Consider the following 26,046-nt stretch of genomic DNA (forward strand, 5'->3'; position numbering starts at 1 on the left):
CCTCTGCTACAATGTGTTTCGTGTTGGTCTGCCTGAACCCTCACTGGATTCCAGGGAGTGGCCACTAGGCACCAACACCCTGGCACAATCAATGTAAAAATGATCAAATCTGTTCACACCCGGGGTTGAGTAAGGAAAGTCACGTGTAATGTACGCAGAAGTCTGAAGGCTGTTCTCATCAGAAGACAGTACACACAGCAAAGAAACTTTATGGAGGGTTTCTTTTGGCCCATTTTGAGAAATAGAATATATTTACAAATATATCTTTACAAATACAGTATTCTGATCCAGTGCGTTATTATTACAGTAAATAAATGACGCTTTATTTCTTTAGAGTAGTAACACTACACAATAGTTACAATACAGCATTAAAAAAACAAGGCAAGAAAGGCAATCTTGGTTTATGTAAAAGAATACAAAGATGTATTATTGACAAGCTGAGCTCTGACAACATTTGGATCATTTTTTATATTGCTGCAATAAAATACAGCTGTGAAGGGACTTAGTTCATACTATATGTGCATCACTAACACCATATTTCAGCCGAGCCCAGGTCCGGTGCATTAATATGTACGATACCTTAGAAAAAAAAATATTGAATGTATTTGTGTGCAAAAATATATTACAAATTACAAGAGGAAAAGCTTTAGTTATATCATACTTGTTTGCTGACTTAAAACATACATTTCAACATACATTTCAATGTGATTTATGTTGTAAAGGCAGTTTAACAACAGAATACATGCAATGCTGATTTAATTTAAAAAATATAAATATATTTAAGGTGATGTAGTATAAAATGTTTTGTTTGCTTTAATATGTTGAGGTTTAGATGCTCTCTGTACTGTACTGTAGATGTTAACAAACCTGGAAGTGGACACCACTGTGTTACAAACTTGTTAGCTATTACTGTACATTTGTGATTGGTCAGGTGCAGTTGAAGGACAAAGACAGTGATTCTCATTGGTCTTCTTGGTCGTTGTTGCAGTCTCCACACAGGATCTGGTCACGGTCGGGGAAGAAGCCAGCCCCAACCAGAGAGACGGAGCACCGGGAGCACTTGAAGCAGGGCTGGTGCCATTGACGATCCTGGAAAGAAATATACTTCCCCTCGCCAAACCCTGGAGGGAAATAAAACACACTCGTTAGAATCTATAATAGAATACGGTTGCATTTCAAATGGCATCTTATTTCCTATATAGCCCTATGGGCCCTTGTCAAAAGTAGTTCACTATAAAGTGAATAGGGTGCCATTTGGGACATAGTCTACATCTGCAAAGAGACCTTTGACTCTCACCTGGATTGACAGCTGGGCAGTAAGAGAGACATTACATAACACAAAGAAATTACATTCTGAACATTAAGTTCTGTGGGTTATTCTATGGTTGGCTACAATAATAGCCCTGCTGAGGATCTGCCAGGTCTCAGAGGTCCCTGTGTTTAATTGGAACATTGGCATTCTAAACATAGTGTTATGTTAAGCCTTACTAGTATATTTACAGTACGTCTGTGCTCTGGCATTTGCCTGGGTTGGTACAAAGTGACATAATGGGGAAGACATTGAGTGCATCCCAAATGGCATTCTATTACCTCTATAGTGCACTCCTTTTGAACAGAGCTCTATGGGCTATATAAGGTTCCATTAAAGGACAAAACAGTGTCTCAAATCAATCCATATTATCTAGTCGAATGGAGAATGTACTAACCTGTGATGGGCGAGTTACAGGAGGCACACTTCTGTGCGTAGATGCTGCTGAAGCACTTGACACAGTAGGGTGTGTCTCCCTGGGAGGTGAAGGGCTGGCCGGCCAGTGGGATCTTACATCCTGTGCACACGAAACACTCTTTGTGCCACGTCTCATCCTTGTAGCTCACACCCCCTGTTGCCAGTGCCTACGGAGGATACATACCCATCAACCTCACCCACTTGATCTAGCAAGTCTTTTTCACAAGGAACCTATCTACTACTGTGAGCATGTCACTAACAGTGACAGGGAGAGGATAATGAAGGTTAGCAGTTGATTTGAGGAGACCCTGGTTCACCTTTTTGCAGTGGCTGCATCGCGGGGCGAACCTGCCCTCGTAGCACGGTACACAGTAGTAGTGGTCTTTGTCTGGGATGAAGGACTGGGCACCGATGGGCTTCTCACAGCCATGGCACACAAAGCAGTTCTCGTGCCATGCAGAGCCCTCATACTCCAACTTCTTTGAGCCTGACAGAGGGAGGAGGGAGATGGGGGATAGATAGGAGAGAGAGAGAAAGAAGAGAGAGAGAGAGCAATAGAGACAAAGAGAAAGAGACACAGACAGGTTTTGTATAATTCAGTCTGTCTGCAAGAGTCATCATCTGAGTAGTCATCCCAAGTTTGTGTGCCATGTCAGCCACTTTAGTTCTGGGTTAGATTGTCCAACCTCAGCATTGCATAATCTCCAAGTGCTCACACTACTGCTATTGCCAAAACAGGATGATTCAGTAATAACTGAACCGGTTTGTACACAGACTCAATATACCTCCCAGTCATCTCATAAAGTATAAATAATATTACAGTATTTTACCATCAAGAACGCTTGTGTGGTGTTACATCAAGTCAGGGCCGAATGGCTTTATGAAAGGAGGTATTTCAGAATTATGGTTTATGGGTGACTGTTATTGGAACCTCTGACTTTAAGCATGTGCAGTTTGGTCTTCCACAAATACACACTTCCTCCATGTAGGTAATAAAAGTAGCCAAAATAAAACAGCGAGCCATGCCTATGAAAATGAACATCAGACCTCTTAATCATTGCTCTTGTTTTACGAGCTTTGGGACCTGAAATGCGCACGTGGGGAGGTCGACCAGTGGAACGTGTAACCGCCTGAATTTTTTAAAAGGGCGAGGGCACAGTGTAGTGTTTCACTGCGTTCCACTACAGAAACCTAACAAAACGACTGCTCAGTTCTGCAGAAACTGTGGAGAAATAACACCCCACCCTGTCCAGATTAAACCCTATGTAATTTGCAGTCATCTTGACGCCCACCCCCGCTGATAGCGTAATGCTGCCATGCAGTCACAAAGACCCTGGGGACAGAATTCAACAGTGAGGCACTTTCAGTCGAGCGAGCAGACAATTGCAATGTCACATCTAAGCTGTGTCACACCCTAGCTGCTCAACAACAAAAATGCATTCGCCTTTTTATGGTAATGTCCCAAATGGCAAACTATTCCCTACGTAGTGCACTACTTTTGACCAGGGCCCTGAAGGTAGTGCACTACATAGGGAATAGGGTGTCATTTGGGACACCGCCTATGCCGTCCACAACTGGATGTGAGAACCCTTACGTTTACCCTTTAGTGACACTGACTGAAGCAGTGCTGCTTACTCTGTAATAACCATGAGAGAGGTTTCCCAGGTATTACACACCTGGCATTGATACAGATATAGGATCTTCATTTGAGCCAGTTTGCTACAGCAGGAAACTAAATTACAAACTTTAGAAGCCTTTTTAAACCTCAAATACACTACAAGTTTTAATATCCTGCATTGCGGAAAAGTTCTCTTGCAACAGTGTGATCAAATTATGATCCTACGTCTGTAGGTGTGAGAACAGGACTTGAGTAACCACAGGCCAAAGCATCACCAGTTAGGCCTTTTTAATGCACTTGTATGCCACAGTAAGTATGATGGATGTGTAACCAGACTAGCGCGGCACAGCTCAGCTCGACTCAGCTCAATAATGTCAAAGGGTGTTGTGCACAGGAGGACGGGCTCGTGGTAATGGTACTGGAATGTTGTCAAATATTTCAAACACATGATTTGATGCTATTCCATTTGCTCCCCTCAGCTGCCTCCACTGGTGTTGTCATGTATCCCTGCACGTTTTTGAGAGTTTTGATTAGTACCTCCTACTAATCATGGTAAACAGTATCAGGTTTGTGTACCTGGCATAACGGTCTTGTCGCAGGCCACACACTTGGAGGAGAACTCATTGCAGTAGCAGTCGTTGCACAGCAGCGCCTCCTCCTGGCTGGTGAAGGGCTCATCTGCCAGGGAGCGATCGCAGCGGAAACAACGGAAACAGTGTTCATGGTAATGTCTGTCCTCATAGAACAGCTCCTGGAGAGGGAGAGGAGGAGTGAGAGGGAAGGACCCAGGCAAGGCAAGTCAGAGTCCGAAATATTTGGATTGAAAGACCATTCATGTTAATGGTAGCTGGTGGGCCGAGATATCGGATGACGGGCTCATTGTAATAGCTGGAGTGGAAATGGAAACCATGTGTTTGATGTGTTTGACACCTTTCCGTTCCTTCCATTCCAGCCATTACGATGTGCCCGTCCTTCTATATCTCCATCCACCAGCCTTCTCTGGTTCACATTCATCATTTATGTTTATATGACAATGAGCTAGATTAGATCTGTTAACAAGGAGGTTTTAGTGAATAACTCTAACTTCAATATAAACCATTTGAGTAAATATTGAAACAGTGTCCACAAAGGGATTTTTTTATAATCCACCTCTTATATTCCAGATCAACTGTAGTGCAAGCAAACACTGTTAAAACACATCGCATGATTAATGTCTTGCTTTATGTTCGGGGTGAAAACAATAATAATCCATTTTATTTGACACGTTGGTGGGTTTTCACAGTGTTAGTAAAAGGGAATTGGACAGAGAGGGAGGAGTGCTGTAAGTATTGTGTGGAGGAGGAGGGCCAAAGCTAACAGGAGATTTATTTACTGCCAGTCCCTCTGAGAGAGTCCATAACTCAGGGGTCACCCGTGCCCTGTGGCGTCTAAGGGTGTTCCCTTCAGCCCTGTGTTTTCATTTGACTCTAACCAAAAGGCCTTAATGTCGGCCTGGAGCAGCTCAAAGGGGATTTTCAGATGTCTTGGTATTAGCCAAAAGAGCAGGAAAGTTGTGTTTTCCAAGAACTCCAGCTCTTTAGAAGCCATTATAATCGAACAGATGGACAAGGACAAATGCACACATACACACACGCACACACTTGTGTACGTACACAGAAGTAAAACCTCAGAAGTGAGCACACATTCAAACAACTGTAGACAGAAAGCATCCACTTGCCACATGTAAACACATTCATACACACAACATATGCTAAACACATTTACACCCACACACACAAAGACAGATCATACAGTTTATGCTTACCCGTGCATTGTGTGCGATGAGCTCCTTGCACTCCTGACATGTGTTGGCATACAGGCGGTCATAGCAAGGGATGCAGTGGGGAACGTCCTCCACTTGGATGTATTTGCGTCCGTACAGGGACTCCTTGCACTCGCCACAGTCAAAACGGTCACTCATGTTGTCTTATCCCTGATTCAACTCCTGAAAGGAAACATCACAACCACAGTGAGTGAACGTTTGCTGAGCAAAGGAAGAGGGGAAGGAGGAGAGCGCTGTGAACGTGTGAGGGATGAGGGGGAGGGGCAGTGAGGGGCGTGAGAGAGTGAGGAGAGAGAGAGAAATCATTAATACAGACATTGTCATCCTACAAGAAACATGCTAATTTGGTATAGAGCAGGCCGAATTCACTCTATTAAATTAATCAAAACAGGAATATTTTACATTTAGCTAGAAACGGAGAAAAATTTACTCCTGTGTGCTACCCCCACTAGAATCCCCATCCCCATACAGCTTCTCCATTCTGTAGGGGGAAATGAATAATTTCCATGCCCAGGGACATGTGCTAGTCTGTGGCGACCTACATTCCAGAACTGGACAAGAACCTGACATCCTCAGCACACAGGGGGACAAACACATACCTGGAGGTGACAGCATTCCTTCCTCCATATGCCCCCCTAGGCACAAGTACGACAACATAACCAACAAAAACCGGTCATAACTCCTGCAGCTCTTTCGCACACTGGGTATGTACATAGTTAATGGTAGGCTTCGAGGGGACTCCTATGGTAGTTACACTTACAGCTCATCTCTTGGCAGTAGTACTGTAGACGACTTTATCACTGACCTCAACCCAGAGTCTCTCAGAGCGTTCACAGTCAGCCCACTGACACCCCTATCAGATCACAGCAAAATCACAGTCTACCTGAACAGAGCAATATTCAATCATGAGGCATCAAAGCCAAAGGAACTGAATAATATTAAGAAATGCTATAGATGGAAGGAAAGTAGTGTGGAAACCTAACAAAAAACTATTAGGCAACAACAAATTGTAACCCTTTTAGACAACTTCCTGGTCAAAACGTTCCACTGCGATAGTGAAGGTGTAAACTTGGAAGTAAAAAACCTATATATTTCAGCTCTCAGCTTCCCTATCAAATAAAAAAAAATCCAACAGAAAACTGAAGAAAATGAACAACAATGACAAATGGTTTGATAAAGAATGCAAAAGCCTAAGAAAGAAATTGAGAAACCTATCCAACCAAAAACACAGAGACCCAGAAAACCTGAGCCTACGCCTTCACTATGGTGGATCACTAAAACAATACAGAAATACACTAAAAAGAAGGAACAGCACGTCAGAAATCAGCTCAATGTAATTGAAAAATCCATAGACTTTAACCACGTCTGGGAAAATTGGAAAACACTAAACAAAGAACAACAAGAAGAGTTAGCTATCCAAAACAGAGATGTATGGGTAAAACCACTTCTCAAATCTTTTTGGCCCTATAACAAAAAACAAACAGCAAAAACATATACATGATCAAATACAAATCTTAGAATCAACTATTAAACACTACCAGAACCCACTGGATTCTCCAATTACGTTGAATGAACTACAGGACAAAATACAAACCCAAAAAGGCCTGTGGTGTTGATGGTATCATCAATGAAATAATAAAATATACAAACCACACATTTTAATTGGCTATACTTAAACTCTTTAACATCATCATTGGCTCTGGCCTCTTCTCTGATATTTGTAACCAAGGACTGATCACCCCATTCCACAAAACTGGAGACAAATTTGACCCCAATAACTACAATGGGATATGTGTCACAGCAACCTTGGGAAAATCCTTGGCATTATCATTAATAGCAGACTCATACATTTCCTCAGTGAAAACAATGTATTGAGCAAATGTCAAATTGGCATTTTACCAAATTACCATACGACAGACCACGCATTCACCCTGCACACCCTAATTGACAAACAAACAAACCAAAACAAAGGCAAAGTCTTCTCATGCTTTGTTGATTTCAAAAAAGCTTTTTACTCAATTTGGCATGAGGGCCTGCTTTACAAATTGATGGAAAGTGGTATTGGGGGAAAAACATACAACATTATAAAATCCATGTAAACAAACAACCAGTGTGCGGTTAAAATGGGCAAAAAACACACATTTCTTTCTACAGGGCCGTGGGGTGAGACAGGGATGCAGCTTAAGCCCCACCCTCTTCAACATATACATCAATGAATTGGTGAGGGCACTAGAACCGTCTGCAGCACCCAGCCTCACCCTACTAGAATCTGAAGTCAAATGTCTACTGTTTTAAATCAAATCAAACTTTATTTGTCACATGCCCCGAATACAACAAGTGTAGACTTTATGCTTATTTACAAGCCCTTAACCAACAGTGCAGTTCAAGAAGAAGAAAATATTTACCAAGTAGACTAAAATAAAAAGTAACACAATAACAATAACGAGGCTATATACAGGAGGAACCGGTAACGAGTCATTGTGCGGGGGTACAGGCTAGTTGAGGTAATCTGTACCTGTAGGTGGGGGCGAAGTGACTATGCATAGGTAACAAAGAAACAGCGGGTAGCAGCAGTGTACACAAGGGAAGGGAGGGGAGGTGGGGGGGGGTCGATGTAAATTGTCCGGTGGCAATTTTATGAATTTTCCAGCAGGCTTATGGCTTGGGGGTAGAAGCTGTTGAGGAGCCTTTTGATCCTAGACTTGGCGCTCCGGTACCGCTTGCCATGTGGTAGCAGAGAAAACAGTCTATAACTTGGGTGACTGGAGTCTCTGACAATTTTATGGGCTTTCCTCTGACACCGCCTATTATATAGGTCCTGGATGGCAGGAAGCTTGGCCCCAGTGATGTACTGGGCCTTTCGACTACCCTCTGTAGCGCCTTACGGTCAGATGCCGAGCAGTTGCCAGACCGCTACAGTACACAAAAAACTGTACATAACTCGGCCTAAACATCAGCACCACGAGCTGCGAGACAAGGCAATAAGGGCCTTGTATGCCTTTAAAATGAACATAATATTCGACATACCAATTAGGATCTGGCAAAAAAATACTTGAATCAGTTATAGAACGCATTGCCTTTTATGGTTGTGAGGTCTGGGGTCCGCTCACCAACCAAAAATTCACAAAATGGGACAAACACCAAATTGAGACTTTGCATGCAGAATTCTGCAAAAATATCCTCTGTGTACAACGTAGAACACCAAATAATGCATGCAGAGCAGAATTAGGCCGATACCCGCTAATTATCAATATCCAGAAAAGAGCATGTAAATTCTACAACCACCTTAAAGGAAGCGATTCCCAAACCTTCCATAACAAAGCCATCACCTACAGAGAGATGAACCTGGAGAAGAGTCCCCTAAGCAAGCTGGTCCTGGGACTCTGTTCACAAACACAAACAGACCCCGCAGAGCCCCAGGACAGCAACACAATTAGACAATTAGACCAAATCATGAGAAAATAAAAAGATAATTACTTGACAAATTAGAAAGACTTTACAAAAAAACAGAGCAAACTAGAATGTTATTTGGCCCTAAACAGTCACAGTGGCAGAATATATGACCACTGTGACTGAACCAAACTTAAGGAAAGCTTTGACTATGTACAGACTCAGTGAGCATAGCCTTGCTATTAAGAAAGGCCGCAGTAGGGGGACCTGGCTCTTGAGAAAACAGAGAAAACAGTGCACACTACCCACAAAATGAGGTGGAAACTGAGCTGCCCTCAGATTACACAAATCCACAAAGAATTCAAAACAAACCCAATTCTGATAAACTCTCATATCTCTTGGGTGAAATACCACAGTATGCAATCACAGCAGCAAGATTAGTGACCTGTTGCCAGAAGAAAAGGGCAACCAGTGGGGAACAAACGCAATTGTAAAAACAACCCATATTTATGTTTATTTATTTTCCCTTTTGTACTTTAACTATTTGCACGTAATATGACATTTGTAATTTATTTTTTCTTTTGGAACTTTTGTGAGTGTAATGTTTACTGTTCATTTTTATTGTTTATTTCACTTTTGTTTATTATCTAGTTCACTTGCTTTGGCAATGTTAACATAGGTTTTCCATGCCAATAACGCCCTTAAATTGAAATTGAGAGAGCGAGAGAAAGAAAGAGAGAGAGAGAGAGCGAGAGAGGAGTGAGAGAGAGGAGAGAGAGAGAGGAGCGAGCGAGAGAGATTCCCATGCAACAAAAAAAATGTATGTACCTACAAGTAAGTATCCAAGGCAACCAGTCAACAGTAGGATAGGATGACCTTTAATGCCCCAGAGGGGGAAATTGTCTGCTGCTGTATACAAAATTGAAACTGTACAAAACACACACAACATACAGTGCATTCGGAAAGTATTCAGACCCCTCGACTTTTTCCAAATGTTGTTACATTATAGCCTTATTCTAAAATGTATTAATTACAAATTGTTCCTCATCAATCTACACTCAATAGCCCATAATGGAAACAGTTGTTTATAAATGTTTGCAAATGTATTAAAAATAAAAAACAGAAATACCTTATTTGCATAAGTATTCAGACCCTTTGCTATGAGACTCGAAATTGAGCTCAGGTGCATCCTGTTTCCATTGATCATCCTTGAGATCTTTCTACAACTTCATTTGAATCCACCTGTGGTAAATTCAATTGATTGGACATCATTCGGAAAGGCACACACCTGTCTATATAAGGTCCAACAATTGACAGTGCATGTCAGAGCAAAAACCAAGCAATGAGGTCGAAGGAATTGTCCGTAGAGCTCCGAGACAGGATTATGTTGAGGCACAGATCTGGGGAAGGGTACCAAAAACTGTCTGCAGCATTTAAGGTCCCCAAGATCACAGTGGCCTCCATCATTCTTAAATGGAAGAAGTTTGGAACCACCAAAACTCTTCTTAGAGCTGGCCGCCTGGCCAAACTGAGCATTTGGGGGAGAAGGGCCTTGGTCAGGGAGGTGAACAAGAACCCAATGGTCACTCTGACAGAGCTCCAGTGTTCCTCTGTGGAGATGGGAGAACCTTCCAGAAGGACAACCACCTCTGCAGCACTCCACAAATCAGGCCTTTATGGTAGAGTGGCCAGACAGAAGCCACTCCTCACTAATAGGCACATGACAACCCGCTTGGAGTTTGCCAAAAGGCACCTAAAGGACTCTCAGACCATGAGAAACAAGATTCTCTAGTCTGATGAAACAAGATTGAACACTTTGGACTGAATGCCAAACATCACATCTGGAGGAAACCTGGCACATTCCCTACGGGGAAGCATGGGGCTGGCAACATCAAGCTGTGGGGATGTTTTTCAGTGGCAGGGACTAGGAGATTACTCAGGATCGAGGGAAAGATGAACGGAGCAAAGTACAGAGAGATCCTTGATGAAAACCTGCTCCAGAGCGCTCAGGACCTCAGCCTGGGGTGAAGGTTCACCTTCCAACATGACAATGACCCTAAGCACACAGCCAAGACAATGCAGGAGTGGCTTCGGGACAAGTCTCGGAATGACCTTGAGTGGCCCAGCCAGAGCCCGGACTTGAACCCGATCTAACATCTCTGGAGAGACCTGAAAATAGCTGTGCAGCGACGCTCCCCATCTACATTGACAGAGCTTGAGAGAATCTGCAGAGAAGAATCGGAGAAACTCACCAAATTCAGGTGTGCCAAGCTTGTGGTGTCATACCCAAGACGACTTTAGGCTGTAATCACTGCCAAAGGTGCTTCAACTAAGTACTGAGTAAATGGTCTGAATACTTATGTAATTTTTCTGTTGTTTGTTTTTTACAAATGTGCAACATTTTCTAAAATACTGTTTTTGCTTTGTCATTATGGTTTATTGTGTGTAGATTTATGAGGGGGAAAAACCCATTTAATCCATTTTAGAATAAGGCTCTAACAAAATGTGGAAAAAGTCAAGAGGCCTGAATACTTTCCGAATGCACTGTAGTACATACATTGCACGTTACCCATGTCATACATGTTGAACACGTCTCGTACAACCAAATACATAATACATATTGCACACACTGCCCTTACACATTCTGTCAGCGGCATACTAACAGATCAGCTTAACTTATTGCTGTTTATACACCATGGACCTCCAAGGTCCTAGCCTGGTCCCAGATCTGTGATTTTGAACACTCCATTTTTATTGTCAAGCCAAACAAGGTTTTGCATTACAATTCCATAAGAAGTTGCCAAGAGAACATAAAACAGATCTGGCACCCAGGCTGCCAAGGCCCCTGATTCACCCTGGGAAACATTCCTGATTACATGTTCTAATCAGGTGATTGACATCTCGTGTGGTGAATAGGGGGGACGGGATGGAAATAAGCCTGACAGCTCTACTATACTGAGACAATCATAACACCCTCCGGCTACTTCTTAAGTCTGTATGGAGCTGCTAGAGTATGTGACACGAGGTCAGATACATGTACCCCAGTACCCCAAAAGGGTACATATGGGCTGTGTCTCAAATGGCACCCTATTTCCTACATAGTACACTACTTTGACCAGAACCATATGGGCCCTGATCAAAAGTTGTGCACTATATAGGGAATAGGGTGCCATTTGGGAAGCATACATAGTGTAGAGTAGCAAAAGTGGGGGGATAAAGGTTGGAATTACATGAGTGGAGAAAAGTCTCAAGAGTTCAGGTAACACAGGCTCAAGAAAACAATGTCAGGGACATGGCATTGACAGAGACTCTAAAGGCAGACACATAAATGTTTCTCTTGGAAGACATTTTGTTTATTATATTTAACCTCTTTTCAAGGAAAAGAACACCCTTGAAATGCTTTCAGAATGTCAAAAATCAAGGAGCGCGGAGAATGATTGTGGGTTCAATGATGTGCAGCGGAGATTCAGGCGGTAGGTTTTAAAGGGGGAGTGAATGGAAGGGAAAGCTCTGGGGTGAAGGGTTTAGCAGCTCCCACTCAGCAGACAGAGCTGAAGTCACAGTCTCACAGGCTCCATGTCCTAGTGGTGATTGAACCCAAGAACTGGACTGAATCCCAAATGGCACCCTATTCCCAATACCTGTTTAATGCACTACTTTTGACCAGGACCCAAAGGGCTCTGGCCAAATGTAGTGCACTTTATAGGGAATTGGGTCCCATTTGGCACGCAGACATGGAGTTCCTAATGAAGCAGACCTCATTTCTTGGAAATGCATTTTGCACACACAGGGTTGGCTTGATATAAAACAGGGGGAATCAACCATTGCTCATGAAAGGAATTCCATCCCACAGTTGCGGTTGTTTTTTACAGGTATTGAGTTAAATGTACTAGAACCCATAAGTTATTTGCGTCTGGTCAATTAAGGAGTCGTTTCAGCAGTGGGGTGTACGTGCCATTCAAATCGCTAGCCTCAGACTTTATTTACCATTATTGCCACCATTTATACATGATGGCAAGCACACAAGACAGAAGACCTGGCGAAAGAACAACTTCTGTTTTATCCACCCTATTTGTCTCTTTTGTTTATAATCAAGCAACTGAAAACTTGGCTAACCTCCACAAAATGTCATAGCAGCAGAGCATTTGTAATGGGAACATTCAGCCATATCCTCCTCCCCCATCAGCTAGGCTGCATCAGCCTAAAGAGGTTTGAGGCTTTACAAGGTCAAAGACACTTGGACGGATCACAAAACAGACAAGTCCATCAAACTCCATATCTGTTTCATGTCCGTTTATTGTGAGAGCGGTGGAAATCAGCTTGACTTCCCCTGCTAATGTCTCTCAAGAGGTTAGGCTTCTAGCTATTCTAGTTCATCCATCCCTAAAACAACTGCACTGATACAACAATGGCCTTCCTTCCGGGCATAGTCCCCACACAGCACGACATCTGCAAATACGTTATTTGTACTCCACCTGTTGTGTCGACAAGTATAAGCATTATGACATTCCTTTCTATCTTTTGAAAGTGATACAAATGTTAACCATAAAAATGTATATGTCTGACCATAATCAAAATACAAACCACTCCCTTTCTGTTGGATCATTTTGATCTATTGCGTCTACCCACCCACGGACAATATTTATATCTTGGTTTAAACTCAATTTCAGCTCATTTATGCAATGTCCAGACCTATCTGTTATAGTAAGAGCTACTGAACAACAAAGAGCTATTCCCAAACAGCATGTCCTTTCCAGCTGTAGAGGAGATGACTGACCCTGAATGAGCCACGTCGGCATGGATACACTCCCTCTGTGGTTCCTCATCCTTACGACTGATGGTTGTGTTACACATGAACGTGACCCGGGTATAGAAACTATTTATAGAGAATGCCTCAAAAGTAAAGCAAGGAGTAAAAGAATGAACAGCAGGATGGGCACATACAAATACACGTACACACACGTACACATATCGTAACACAGAGTAGCTGGCTAGCATCATTATTTTCGGAGCCACAGATGCATTGGACCTACCCTTCACTGAACAGAAATATAAACGCAACATGTAAAGTGTTGGTCCCATGTTTCATGAGCTGAAATAAAAGATCCCAGAAATGTTATGTATCCACAAAAAGCTTTTTTCTCTCATATTTTGTGCACAAATTTGTTTACATCCCTATTAGTTAGTGGGCCTGTCTGCCAAGTGGGTGGGCCTATGCCCTCCCATGCCCATCCATGGCTGCACCCTTGCACAGTCAGTTGAAATGCATAGATTGTGACCTAATGAGTTTATTTAAATGTACTGATTTCCTTATATGAACTGTAACTCAGTAAAATCATGGAAATTGTTGCATGTTGCGTTTATATTTTTGTTCAGTATATATAAATGTATCTGTGTCTCTGCGTCCTGCTCCCAGTGAGTGGTTAAGTCAAACAGAAATCCATCAGTGGGACACGTGTTTTTCTCTCCTAGAACGCTTCTGTTATAACTCTGCATTTCGCACCTCCAGCCACAGCGGACACGTGGATATTCTTCAGTGATATATTGTCCACGCTGGTGAAAGATTAATCGGAGTCATCAACTCTGAAGGCTTTGTACTGTGAGCCAGACAGCAAAACATACTCTCCCTCTTCGTCTCCCACATGGCCCAACAACAGACCAGGCCGCTCTCTGTCCCTTCAAGGTTCTCGGAAGTTGTTTTCTTTCTAACCTGACATTTTTTCAGAGTGCGGAGCCAGTTGTAACCGCATGAGCCATGTGAGTTCTACTGCAGGATCAATGGGGCTCTGGTCAAAAGTAGTGTACTGTAAAGGGAATAGGGTTCCATTTGGGATGCACACGGTGTTTATTTTCCCAGCAGAGGAGTCTAGTGTACCCTATGCTTTACAACCCAGAATGTTCCATGATGAAACCCCATGACACCTAGGAGCAAGAGAAAAGAGAAAGGAGTCTTTGTATGAAATGAAACAATCCTACAGTAGTGTGTAGGTAGCCTGTGATAACATTACCAGTTTCTTCCTAGGATAAAAAAAAAGACTCATCAGCTGGTTGTGCTTGTTGACATGTGCTGGGTGATGTATTGTGCTTTCCACTGACATTCAAATTAGAGCCCTGCACAAGCATGAATTTTGTTATTTTCCTACCCATACATGCAACGTTCAGGCCCAGCCCTACACAGGCCAGAATGTTTTGCCAAATTTAAGGCTCTGCCCGAAAAAAAAAAAAAAAACTTTCTTTGTTAGTATGCATTAGCTGCTCGTCTCTGTCTGTCCCACGCTCCCTGCGCTTTTCGCGCTGCATCCGTACTGTTGCTGGTCTCAATGATGAGACTTGAGAGAGCAGTTAGCTGTTAGCTAGATATTTTTCGTCACTCTAAACTCAACAAAACTCTAAGGAACAATATTACTTTATAGGGATGGGCATGAGTATCGAGTACTTGAGCACTCGAACGGACGTCAAAATTTGATCTTTAACCAGATACAGTGGGGCAAAAAAGTATTTAGTCATCCACCAATGGTGCAAGTTCTCCCACTTAAAAAGATGAGAGAGGCCTGTAATGTTCATCATAGGTACACTTCAACTATGACAGACAAAATGAGAAAGAAAAATCCAGAAAATCACATTGTAGGATTTCTTATGAATTTATTTGCAAATTATGGTGGAAAATAAGTATTTGGTCTCCTACAAACAAGCAAGATTTCTGGCTCTCAAAGACCTGTAACTTCTTCTTTAAGAGGCTCCACTGTCCTCCACTCGTTACCTGTATTAATGGCACCTGTTTGAACTTGTTATCAGTATAAAAGACACCTGTCCACAACCTCAAACAGTCACACTCCAAACTCCACTATGGCCAAGACCAAAGAGCTGTCAAAGGACACCAGAAACAAAATTGTAGACCTGCATCAGGCTGGGAAGACTGAATCTGCAATAGGTAAGCAGCTTGGTTTGAAGAAATCAACTGTGCGAGCAATTATTACGAAATGGAAGACATACAAGACCACTAATAATCTCCCTCGATCTGGGGCTCCACGCAAGATCTCACCCCGTGGGGTCAAAATGATCACAAGAACGGTGAGCAGAAATCCCAGAACCACACGGGGGGACCTAGTGAATGACCTGCAGAGAGCTGGGACCAAAGTAACAAAGCCTACCATCAGTAACACACTACGCCGCCAAGGACTCAAATCCTGCAGTGCCAGACGTGTCCCCCTGCTTAAGCCAGTACATGTCCAGGCCCGTCTGAAGTTTGCTAGAGAGCATTTGTATGATCCAGAAGAAGATTGGGAGAATGTCATATGGTCAGATGAAACCAAAATATAACTTTTTGGTAAAAACTCAACTCGTCGTGTTTGGAGGACAAAGAATGCTGAGTTGCATCCAAAGAACACCATACCTACTGTGAAGCATGGGGGTGGAAACATCATGCTTTGGGGCTGTTTTTCTGCAAAGGGACCAGGACGACTGATCCGTGTAAAGGAAAGAATGAATGGGGCCATGTATCGTGAGATTTTGGGTGAAAACCTCCTTCCATCAGTTAGGGCATTGAAGATGAAACGTGGCTGGGTCTTTCAGCATGACAATGATCCCAAACACACCGCCCGGGAAACGAAGGAGTGGCTTCGTAAGAAGCATATAAAGGTCCTGGAGTGGCCTAGCCAGTCTCCAGATCTCAACCCCATAGAAAATCTTTGGAGGGAGTTGAAAGTCCGTGTTGCCCAGCAGCAGCCCCAAAACATCACTGCTCTAGAGGAGATCTGCATGGAGGAATGGGCCAAAATACCAGCAACAGTGTGTGAAACCCTTGTGAAGACTTACAGAAAACGTTTGACCTCTGTCATTGCCAACAAAGGGTATATAACAAAGTATTGAGAAACTTTTGTTATTGACCAAATACTTATTTTCCACCATAATTTGCAAATAAATTCATAAAAAATCCTACAATGTGATTTTCTGGATTTCTTTTCTCATTTTGTCTGTCATCTGTGTACCTATGATGAAAATTACAGGCCTCTCTCATCTTTTTAAGTGGGAGAACTTGCACAATTGGTGGCTGACTAAATACTTTTTTGCCCCACTGTATATATTTTTTCAAATACGGTAAAACTATTGGGTAAAACTTTCGTCTTGAAGACAACATTCATTTACTTTAGTGTTCCATTTGTACATGTGTATTTGTGGGGTAAAACAATAAAGAAACCAAGCCATGCATCAAACGTGACTTATTATTAAACTCCCTTTCACCTCCGTGTCTCGCTCACTCAGTTGCGTTCTGATCTCTCCCTCTACACCAGTGGCATGTATTCATGGATGCCAAGGGGAGGCCAGGCTTCCCCAAAAAATTGACCAAGAAAAATATATATTTTTAAATGTATCTTTCGATAAATAATCTTTCTGTGTTTCATACATTTCCTGCCATTCACAAGAGGCTGAATGTACCTCACGGAGAAAGGATCCGCTTTAACAAAACAGCGCCCCTTTGTCTCAGTATGTGCAGAATATCTAACTGACGCTGTCTTGTCAGAAAGAGTTCAGACCAATCACATCACAAGTCAAATGTCATTTCTTGACAGGAAAAAATTGCATCTTGTTGTGTTGTTGTCCTCTGGTGGCTAGCTAGCTACCAAGAATTGGCGCTTTCCTAAATTAGCCATCGATAGAGATAGGAATTTGGGGTTTTACTTAATTCTCCGTTCTGGCCATTGATTATACCAGTTATTCTGATCCAACCCTAAATTCATACAGTACCAGTCAAAAGCTTGGACACACCTATTATTATCTTGGCATTCTCTCAACCAGCTTCACGAGGTAGTAACCTGGAATGCATTTCAATAAACAGGTATGCCTTGTTAAAAGTTAAATTGTGGAATTTCTTTCCTTCTTAATGCGCTTGAGCCAATCGTGACAAGGTAGGGGTGGTATACAGAAGATAGTCCTATTTGGTAAAATACCAAGTCCATATTATGTAAAGAACAGCTCAAATAAGCAAAGACAACAGTCCATCATTACTTTAAGACATGAAGGTCAGTCAATGCGGAAAATTTCACTTTGAAAGTTTCTTCAAGTGCAGACGCAAAAACCATCAGGCGCTATCATGAGGACCACCACAGGAAAGGAAGACCCAGAGTTACCTGCTGAAGAGGATAAGTTCATTAGTGTTACCAGAAATTGCAGCCCAAATAAATGCTTCACAGAGTTAAAGAAACAGACACATCTCTACATGAACTATGTGAATCAGGTCTTCATGGTCGAATTGCTGCAACAACAACAAAAACACTACTAAAGGACACCAATAAGAAGAAGACTTGCTTGGGCCAAGAAATACGAGCAATCAGTGGTGTACAGTACTTAAATAAAAATACTTTAAAGTACTACTTAAGTAGTTCTTGTGGGTATCTGTACTTTACTATTTATATTTTTGACAAGTTTTACTCCACTACATTCCTAAAGAAAATAATGTATTTTTTTACTCCTTACATTTTCCCTGACACTCAAAAGTACTCGTTACATTGTGAATGCTTAGCAGGACACAAAAATTGTCTAATTCACGCACTTATCAAGACAACATCCCTGGTTATCCCCACTGCCTCTGATCTGGCAGACTCACAGCAATATGCCATCCCATCTGGTTTGCACTTAGTGGGACTATCATTCGGACAATGACCCAAAACACACCTCCAGGCTGTGTAAGGGATATTTGACCAAGGAGAGTGATGGAGTGCTGCATCAGATGAACTGGCCTCCACAATCACCCGACCTCAACCCACTTGAGATGGTGTAGAACAATAGTAAAAATAAAGAAAAACCCTGGAATGAGTAGGTATCCAAACTTTTGACTGTGCTGTATGTGATGAGTCCAAAAAAGTTTGTGGAAAACAGGTCAATGTAGATAGTCTGCATAGCTATTTGTTTAATTATTTAGAAGTCTTATGGCTTGGTGTTAGAAGCTGTTCAGGGTCCTGTTGGTTCCAGACTTCGTGAATTGCTACTGCTTGCCATGTGGTAGCAGAGAGAAGAGTCTGTGACTTGGGTGGCTGGAGTCTTTGACCATTCATAGGACCTTCCTCTGACACCACATGGATGGCAGGGAGCTCGGACCCAGTGATGTACTGGGTCATACGCATTACCCTCTGTAGCGCCTTGCATACGGATGCCAAGCAGTAGCCATAACAAGCTGTGATGCAGCCAGTCAAGATGCTCTCAATGGTGCAGCTGTAGAACTTTTTGAGGATCTGAGGGCCCATGCCAAATCTTTTCAGCCTTTTGAGAGGGAAGAAGCGTTGTTGTGCCCTCTTTACGACTGTGTTGGTGTGTGGACCATGATAGATCCTTAGTGATGTGGACACAAAGGTACTTGAAGCTCTCGACCCGCTCCACTACAGCCGTGTTAATGTGAATGGGGGCGTGTTCAGCCCTCCGTTTCCCATAGTCCATGATGAGCTCCTTTGTCTTACTGATGTTGAGGGAGAGGTTGTTGTCCTGGCACCACACTACTAGGTCTCTGACCCTCTACCTATATCGTTGTTGGCGATGATCAGGCCTACCACCGTCATGTCGTCAGCAAACTTAATGATGGCGTTGGAGTTGTGCGGGGCCACGCAGTCGTAGGTGAACAGGGAGTACAGGAGGGGACTAAGCACGTACCCCTGAGGGGCCCCTGTGTTGAGGGTCATCGTGGCAGATGAGTGGTTGCCTACTCTAACCACCTGGGGCAGCCCGTCAGGAAGTCCAGGATCCAGTTGCAGAGGGAGGTGTTCAACCTCAGGGTCCTTAGCTTAGTGATGAGCTTGGAAGGCATTATGGTGTTGAACGCTGAGCTGTATTCAATGAACAGCATTCTCACACAGGTGTTCCTCTTGTCCAGGTGGGAGAGGGCAGTGTGGAGTACAATAGAGATAGCGTAATATGTGGATCTGTTGGGGCGGTATGCGAATTGGAGTGGGTACAGGGTGTCTGGGATGATGGTGTTGATGTGAGCCATGACCATCCTTTCAAAGCACTTCATGGCTACAGAAGTGAATGTTAAGTGGCAATAATAATTTACCTTGGCTTTCCTGGGCACAGGGACTACGTTGTTCTTCTTGAAACATGTAGATATTACAGACTGGGTCAGTGAATGACTGGGTCAAGTGAATGTTAACCTGTTTAAAGGTCTTACTCACATGGGCTACAGAGAGCGTGATCACACTGTCAGCTGTACTTTAATAGTTACCCCACTTTACTTTTATATTTATTTATCATGAAACCAGATTAGCCAGCAGCATACAACCCTGTATACCACTGCTGGCTTGCTTCTGAAGCTAAGCAGGGTTGGTCCTGGTAAGTTCCTGGATGGGAGACCAGATGCTGCTGGAAGTGGTGTTGGAGGGCCAGTAGGAGGCACTCTTTCCTCTGGTCTAAAAAAATATCCCAATTCCCCAAGGCAGTGATTGTAGATGCTTCCCTGGGTAGGGTGCCGTCTTTTGGATGGGACGTTAAACAGGTGACTTGACTCTCTAAGGTCATTAAAGATGCCATGGCACTTATTGTAAGAGTAGGGGTGTTAACCCCAGTGTCCTGGCTAAATTCCCAATCTGGCCCTCAAAAAACCATCATGGTCACCTAATAATCCCCAGTTTACAATTGGCTCATTCATCTCCCTTGTAACTATTCCCCAGGTTGTTGCTGCAAATGAGAATGTGTTCTCAGTCAACTTAACTGGTAAAATAACAGATAAATAAATTAGCCTATGTTTAAGCATATTCCTGCCCAGAACAGTTCACATTTTGTTAGACATTTTTGGGTCACACAGCTCTCACAGAGAATGATATTGATGGGCTATTAAAGTTGCTATAAACACAATAAAGCTCCTGTAGCTATAGTAAAGTGTTCATGGTTGGGGCCATAAATTCTGTCAGAAGAAAAGGAAAGGCTTGTCCCTTACAGCCATCGGTCAGATGACTGCTCCCTCTCTCTTTTATCCCAGTACAAAGAGACCCAATGTGAAGTGACTGACTTCCTGCCAGATCAGAAAGCACTGTTAGCTGCCTGCACGCACACACAAACCAAAATGAACAGTGGTTGCTCTCATCAAGTTGATATGCATTCCAAACGGGATGTTTTGAGACACAGGTTGCAAAACATCTTGTTTTGGATACTTGAACATCGATCAAGTCCAACATAACTTTGCCAATGTCCTTGGGAGATCACTTGAATCAATGTGTTGAAAAGAGACACAATTGCACTGGGAAACACAGACTGGGCGATGATGATACTATCAACTCAAGACAAGTGAAGACTTTACCTAATCTTCATTCTTATCTGAATTGAATGACAAACACGGACTCCACCTGCTCGTAGGGTAGTAATTAAAAAATCCCTTGCTGACATTAGCACAGAAAAACTGAGCCTGTAATCTTTTACCTGCCCTTTGAGGAACAATAAAAGCAAAATGAATGAGAAGGTACGTGCTTGGCTCTGTTTAGCTTTGGGCCCCCAGCTGGCTGTTTATACCCCGTAGGGAACAACGCAAGATGCAGCTGAATGCCTTAGAACTACGTCCCTCCCGCACCACCTATGGTGTGTACTAAAACAAAAGGCCAAATCTGACAACAAATAAAAAGACGTCACTGTGCCAAGGCCTTCTTCGCTCTGTGTGGTAGACCTATGCTGTCTTCATGAACAAAGAAAAGGAAAGGCCTGAGTATGACATGGTGTAGAAGTCAGTCTAGTAAAGATAACAACAAATATGTGCTTTAAATTAGAAGATAAACGGATGAAAATCAATTGAAAAGGTGGAATACATATAATCTCCTATATCTAGTGAAAGGTAGTCATGGAGATAAGAAGGCAGGAAACGTCACTAGCATCCTCTTCTGAAGCAAAGTTGCTTTTGGCAACAGGCTGTTTCATTTGGATTATTTTGCAGTGGGAATTCGGCCAAAGAATAAATAAATAAAGTTTGCTTGATGTGCACAATCAGCAGTCAGTCATTATCCAAAACAAATATGCATGTAAACATATTTTCCCAGCATCAGATGCTGGTAGCCAGTAGAGCGAGCATCCATCCAACCCCAGGCCCCGGGTGTTAATAGTATCAACTGTGTTTATTTTCCCAGAGCCCCTGGTGACCCTACAGCCTGTTGCCTTTGTTTCATGGATGCTGGAAGATTTATTTGTCTTTGTTTTTGAGTAACATCTACATGTGTAAGCACTTTAGGACTGTTGAGATAAATGGTTCTAGACCCCAAACATAATTGTGTTGGGAGAGAGGGAGTTTGAGGAATGGTGGAGTGGAATGCACATGTTTCTGGACACAATGAATGAATGGGACCAAATTCATTAGAAAGAGAAAGAGAAAGAGAAAGAGAGAGAGAGAGAGAGAGAGAGAGAGAGAGAGAGAGAGAGAGAGAGAGAGAGAGAGAGAGAGAGAGAGAGAAAGAAGGGGGAAAGAGACAGGCGGGCATAACTCTGAGCTCACATCCCAACTCCTTTTAAATCTTCCATTGCTGCTGTTCATGGTGGGAAAAGTGACACTCTAGAACCAGCCAGAAACAGAAACAACAGTGTGATAATGATAATGAATAATTTACAACCTATGGGTCAATGTCCCTAATTATGGCCTGAGCCCGTACCAGGTTATGTCCCAAATGGCACTATTCCAAAAGTAGTGCACTATATGGGGAATAAGTTGCTATTGACGATGTATTCCCAGCCTGGGAAAGACTTGTCCATCTCCAGAAGTCATGGAAACCGTTTGGCTCTGCTCCAATGATTGTGCACAGACCCAACCTTCTCCAATGAGAAGAATGTCAGAGGAATGAGACTGTGGTCAGAATGTGGTAGAATCATGTGGTGGGTCCAATGTTGGGATTGAAAAAAACAGCAAATGCATTTTTCTTCCATCCTCCCTCTGTTCTAAAAACAGCAAATGCATTTTTCTTCCATCCTCCCTCTGTTCTAAAAACGGCAAATTCCTCCTTTTCTAAAAATAATGAAGCAGTTCTCTCTGGTTACCACCACATTTCTGCTGGTTACTCACAGGGAAAGACTCCTCATAAAAAGCCAATTGTTGAAGTAATCAAAGAGCTATGTTAATTACACCCAAAGTGGGTCGAACTCACATGATGACATGGATATAGAGTTTGCTGATTACATGCAGAAACTATTCCATTTGGTGCCAACGATGGTGAGTGTCTGGGAAAATAATACTTGCAATCTTAAGTATAAGACATGACATTACTCTGAAGGATGTTGGCTAATTGAGATGGCTGCATAGGTGTCCTACACAGAATTTGTCCGAACAGTTTTTATTGCGATGCCGATAACGCCAGGAAATCACACAAAAGTAAAACAGTTGAAAACAACAGTGTATATTAAACGGTCTTCTTCCTGTTACACAATGTCTCCCCCCACCATATCAGGACACTGTTAATCAAGCTCTTAATTTGAATGTGTGAGCAAATAATATGTTGCGTGTGTTATTGTTCAACATTAATGTGTCAGAATCCATGTAATTCAAACAGAGATTGACTTGGGGGCAAATGTAGCAGAGGGGCCCATCTCTTCAAAAGACTCCCTGTTCTCTCTTTAAATCATACCTGTTCAAAATGGTCTGCAGGTCTTGTTGTGGTGTGGTCTTAGGTATCAATTATAAACTTGCGTGCCTCTGTCCAAGGCAACTAACCCCAACCCCCAACATCCCTCAGTTAGTTTTCTCCTTCTAAAGTCAAATTAGGCTACATCCTACCATATATCCTGTCAGTCCAGTTCCTTGGGAGAGAAGGGACAGATGCTAAGAATCTGAGCAACAGGATGTATAAAGTGTAAAGAGAGATAAAGAGGATAAATAACCGAGAGAGAGCATGAGAGAGAGAGAGAAGACAAATTCCATTCTCTGCCCGTGGTTTGTGTCAACAACAAAAAAACAACAATGAATGTTCCTTCTAACAAGCATTGTGTTTGTGCATGTCGAATCGTGTGTGTATGATAGACGTATCACAGAGTTTCTCAGCTCGAATACTGTACTGTCTGAGACACAGGTGAGTTGTGAGAAAGATCTCTCGGGCTGTAATCTGTCTTGTGGACGTCGTGTCCAGAAATCTTGACCTAAAACGTTACGCGAATTTCTGTTCCCTTGATTAAAAATAAGCATAAATACCTTTCTCAATTTATGACAATAGTTAACATATAACACATATTTTATAAGATAAAATAGTCAGTAGGCTAGAACTGAAGGGTCTAATAACGGACGATTCGCCAGGTGACTCGATTCGCATCACCAACTGTATTATCCAGGTGCTTCATTGACTAAAATGTAGACAAGTAAAAGTAAGGATAAACAAGACTATTCACTTAATCTCGTTTTCAATCAAATATTGATCTTATCGGCTCTCATAATTTTGTTATTATTTGTTATAAAACTCATACAAATGATTGTAAAATATCATACCACCATTTTACAGCTCCTTTCGGGTCAGGGAACTTTGTCAAATGTAGTTTATTTGTTTAGGTCACCAACCTGTAGTTTGCAGCTTTCCTCTGGCAGCAAAATTGACTCCAAATATTGACAAGTCAAGATCCGACGCAGTGCTGAACCCTTCTCAACTTCAACGAATGTGAAATGCATCGTGCAGCCTACTACCTCCTGTGCGCAACAGCATCAGGCAAGCGCGTAAAATCACGCCCTCCAGAAATGTCGCTTCTCGCTTTACTGCCGAGGCACAGCCGCACAGGTCATTTCAAGTGGCACAGATAAAAACATTTTTTTACTGAGCTATTCATTTACTTTGGAAGTCTGTGTTTGTTTCGACAAAATCTCTATGTTGTCATTGTTAAAGCTGTGTTTTTGACTTGAATGTAAAAGTCAAACGTGAACAGAAGTCCGTAGACTGCTCCCTACTGTACCTTCTGGATCACAGACGACTGACTCATCAACCTGTATCTATCTTTTTGTTCTTCATCCCTGTGTTATGTTAGTGCCAGTCTGTACTATCAGGGTTAACTCCTTGTCACCCATTAGTGTCATGCCGTGTTTGGCTTGACAATTACCAATGGAGTTGACAAGAGCACAAGCAGATCTGGGACCAGGTCGTGTATCTCACTAACCAGTGTAAAGAAGTAGTGAACTACAAGTAGTTCAACTTGTAATTTAACTACATTTTGCATTAGCTTGGTGGTAGTTTAACTAAATTCAAATCTGGGTAGTGTTTTCACTAGTTAATAATTTTTTTGCCATGTAGTGGTGTAGATAACTACTGGAAGTACACTCTACTACTCTTTTTGCAAAAATAAAATATGGGTGAAATAGGCAATAATTTCCTTTCTTTTTCGGCATCAGACCTGCGTAATTCTATCACTTGTGTTTAATAGGCTAAATATGACTTTGGGGTCAAATGTTAACATATGACCCCAAAATGATCTGTTCTTGCATTTATAGTCTATGACATTTCAGATTGGCATATGCATTTTTTTTTTAGCTTAACCATTTTCAGTGAAAATAAATTGCTAGCTTGGTAAACTATATTTTCAGAGTAGCTTCCCAAACACTGTCACTAACATTGGTTGATAAGAGGCTGATGGGGGTAAAAACTTAAGCAATTAACTACCATAAGGCTTCACTTTTGTGTTGTCACTCATTCAGACTTGATTAAGGTTCCTTACCAACTCACTCAGCAGAGTAAATACTCTGCGGTCACGAGAAACTGCTGGGTTCCTGAAAAAAGCCCTGGCAAGCAAGATATTATTTTCCTTTTTTTTTACCTTCATTTTCCACCAGTCTAAACTGGAGGTCTGGGGTTGATTAAAGAGTTACGCTGTGGCTCCATCCTGCCACTACCCATTAGGCATGCAAATGCATGAGCACATGGTAGTATGAACAAAGTTTCATCTCACATGTAACTGACTTAACTATTTCAACCTATTTATCTTGTGTTGTTCACCCTGTACTGTTAAAAGGCTTATAAGATGCTCAGAGGTCCTATGTTTCAATTATGTACAACATTTTTTTTGGGGGGGGGGGGGGGGGGGGGGGGGGTCAATTATGTAATGGAATAATGGAACATTATTTTTGGGTGATAGCAACCACCTGAGCTGATCATTCCCAACAGCATGCAGTGGGTCTACCTTAAAGACTACAATGCATAGACCATACAGACACATGTATACACAGTTCAAGTCAGGTCACCAATGTAGAGACAGTCACTGGTACCAAAGTAATGTAACACTGACTCCAGGTATTTCATATAATAATAAATACCATACAGCAATCTAGGTGTGCGTTACATGACATTTGTGGTTAGGTCCTTGGTCTTGAACCTCTGATATTTATAATTCTATTAACAGTCATAGACATCATACTCCGCTTCTCTGATTATTTTCCTTAGTAGATCAATAGTGCCATCTACTGCCCACTGTAATACAGCAGCAGTGCCATGATGAGCCAAGACTAGGGTTGCACAATTCTAGGAACTGGCAATAAATTCCCTTGTTTTCCCAGAATGAGGAGGGAATAAG

The 26,046-nt window shown here is 42.3% G+C and overlaps 1 protein-coding gene across 1 annotated transcript; it reads right to left on the reverse strand.

Annotated features, from left to right (window-relative positions):
* Positions 1-218: 218 nt before the first annotated feature.
* On the reverse strand, positions 219-24,460 carry LOC109903438 (four and a half LIM domains protein 3). Its single transcript, XM_020500145.2, has 6 exons — positions 24,053-24,460; positions 5,149-5,328; positions 3,921-4,095; positions 2,044-2,213; positions 1,707-1,893; positions 219-1,121 (listed from the first exon to the last, which is right to left on the reverse strand). The coding sequence occupies exons 2-6, from the start codon at positions 5,302-5,304 to the stop codon at positions 961-963; spliced, it is 849 nt and encodes a 282-aa protein (XP_020355734.1). The 5' UTR covers positions 5,305-5,328; positions 24,053-24,460; the 3' UTR covers positions 219-960.
* Between the last annotated feature and the right edge of the window lie 1,586 nt (positions 24,461-26,046).

Source organism: Oncorhynchus kisutch, linkage group LG14 (genome assembly GCF_002021735.2).
Source record: "Oncorhynchus kisutch isolate 150728-3 linkage group LG14, Okis_V2, whole genome shotgun sequence".
Taxonomy (NCBI): Eukaryota; Metazoa; Chordata; class Actinopteri; order Salmoniformes; family Salmonidae; genus Oncorhynchus; species Oncorhynchus kisutch.

What these genes read in the sequence shown, in the direction of transcription:
- LOC109903438 (XM_020500145.2), bottom strand. Translation starts at nt 5,304, where the DNA reads ATGAGTGACCGTTTTGACTGTGGCGAGTGCAAGGAGTCCCTGTACGGA. An exon ending in CGACAAGACCGTTATGCCAG is followed by an intron (nt 2,214 to 3,920) that starts GTACACAAACCT and finishes TCCCTCTGTCAG; the next exon opens with GCTCAAAGAAGTTGGAGTAT. An exon ending in CTGTAACTCGCCCATCACAG is followed by an intron (nt 1,122 to 1,706) that starts GTTAGTACATTC and finishes ATTTCCCTCCAG; the next exon opens with GGTTTGGCGAGGGGAAGTAT.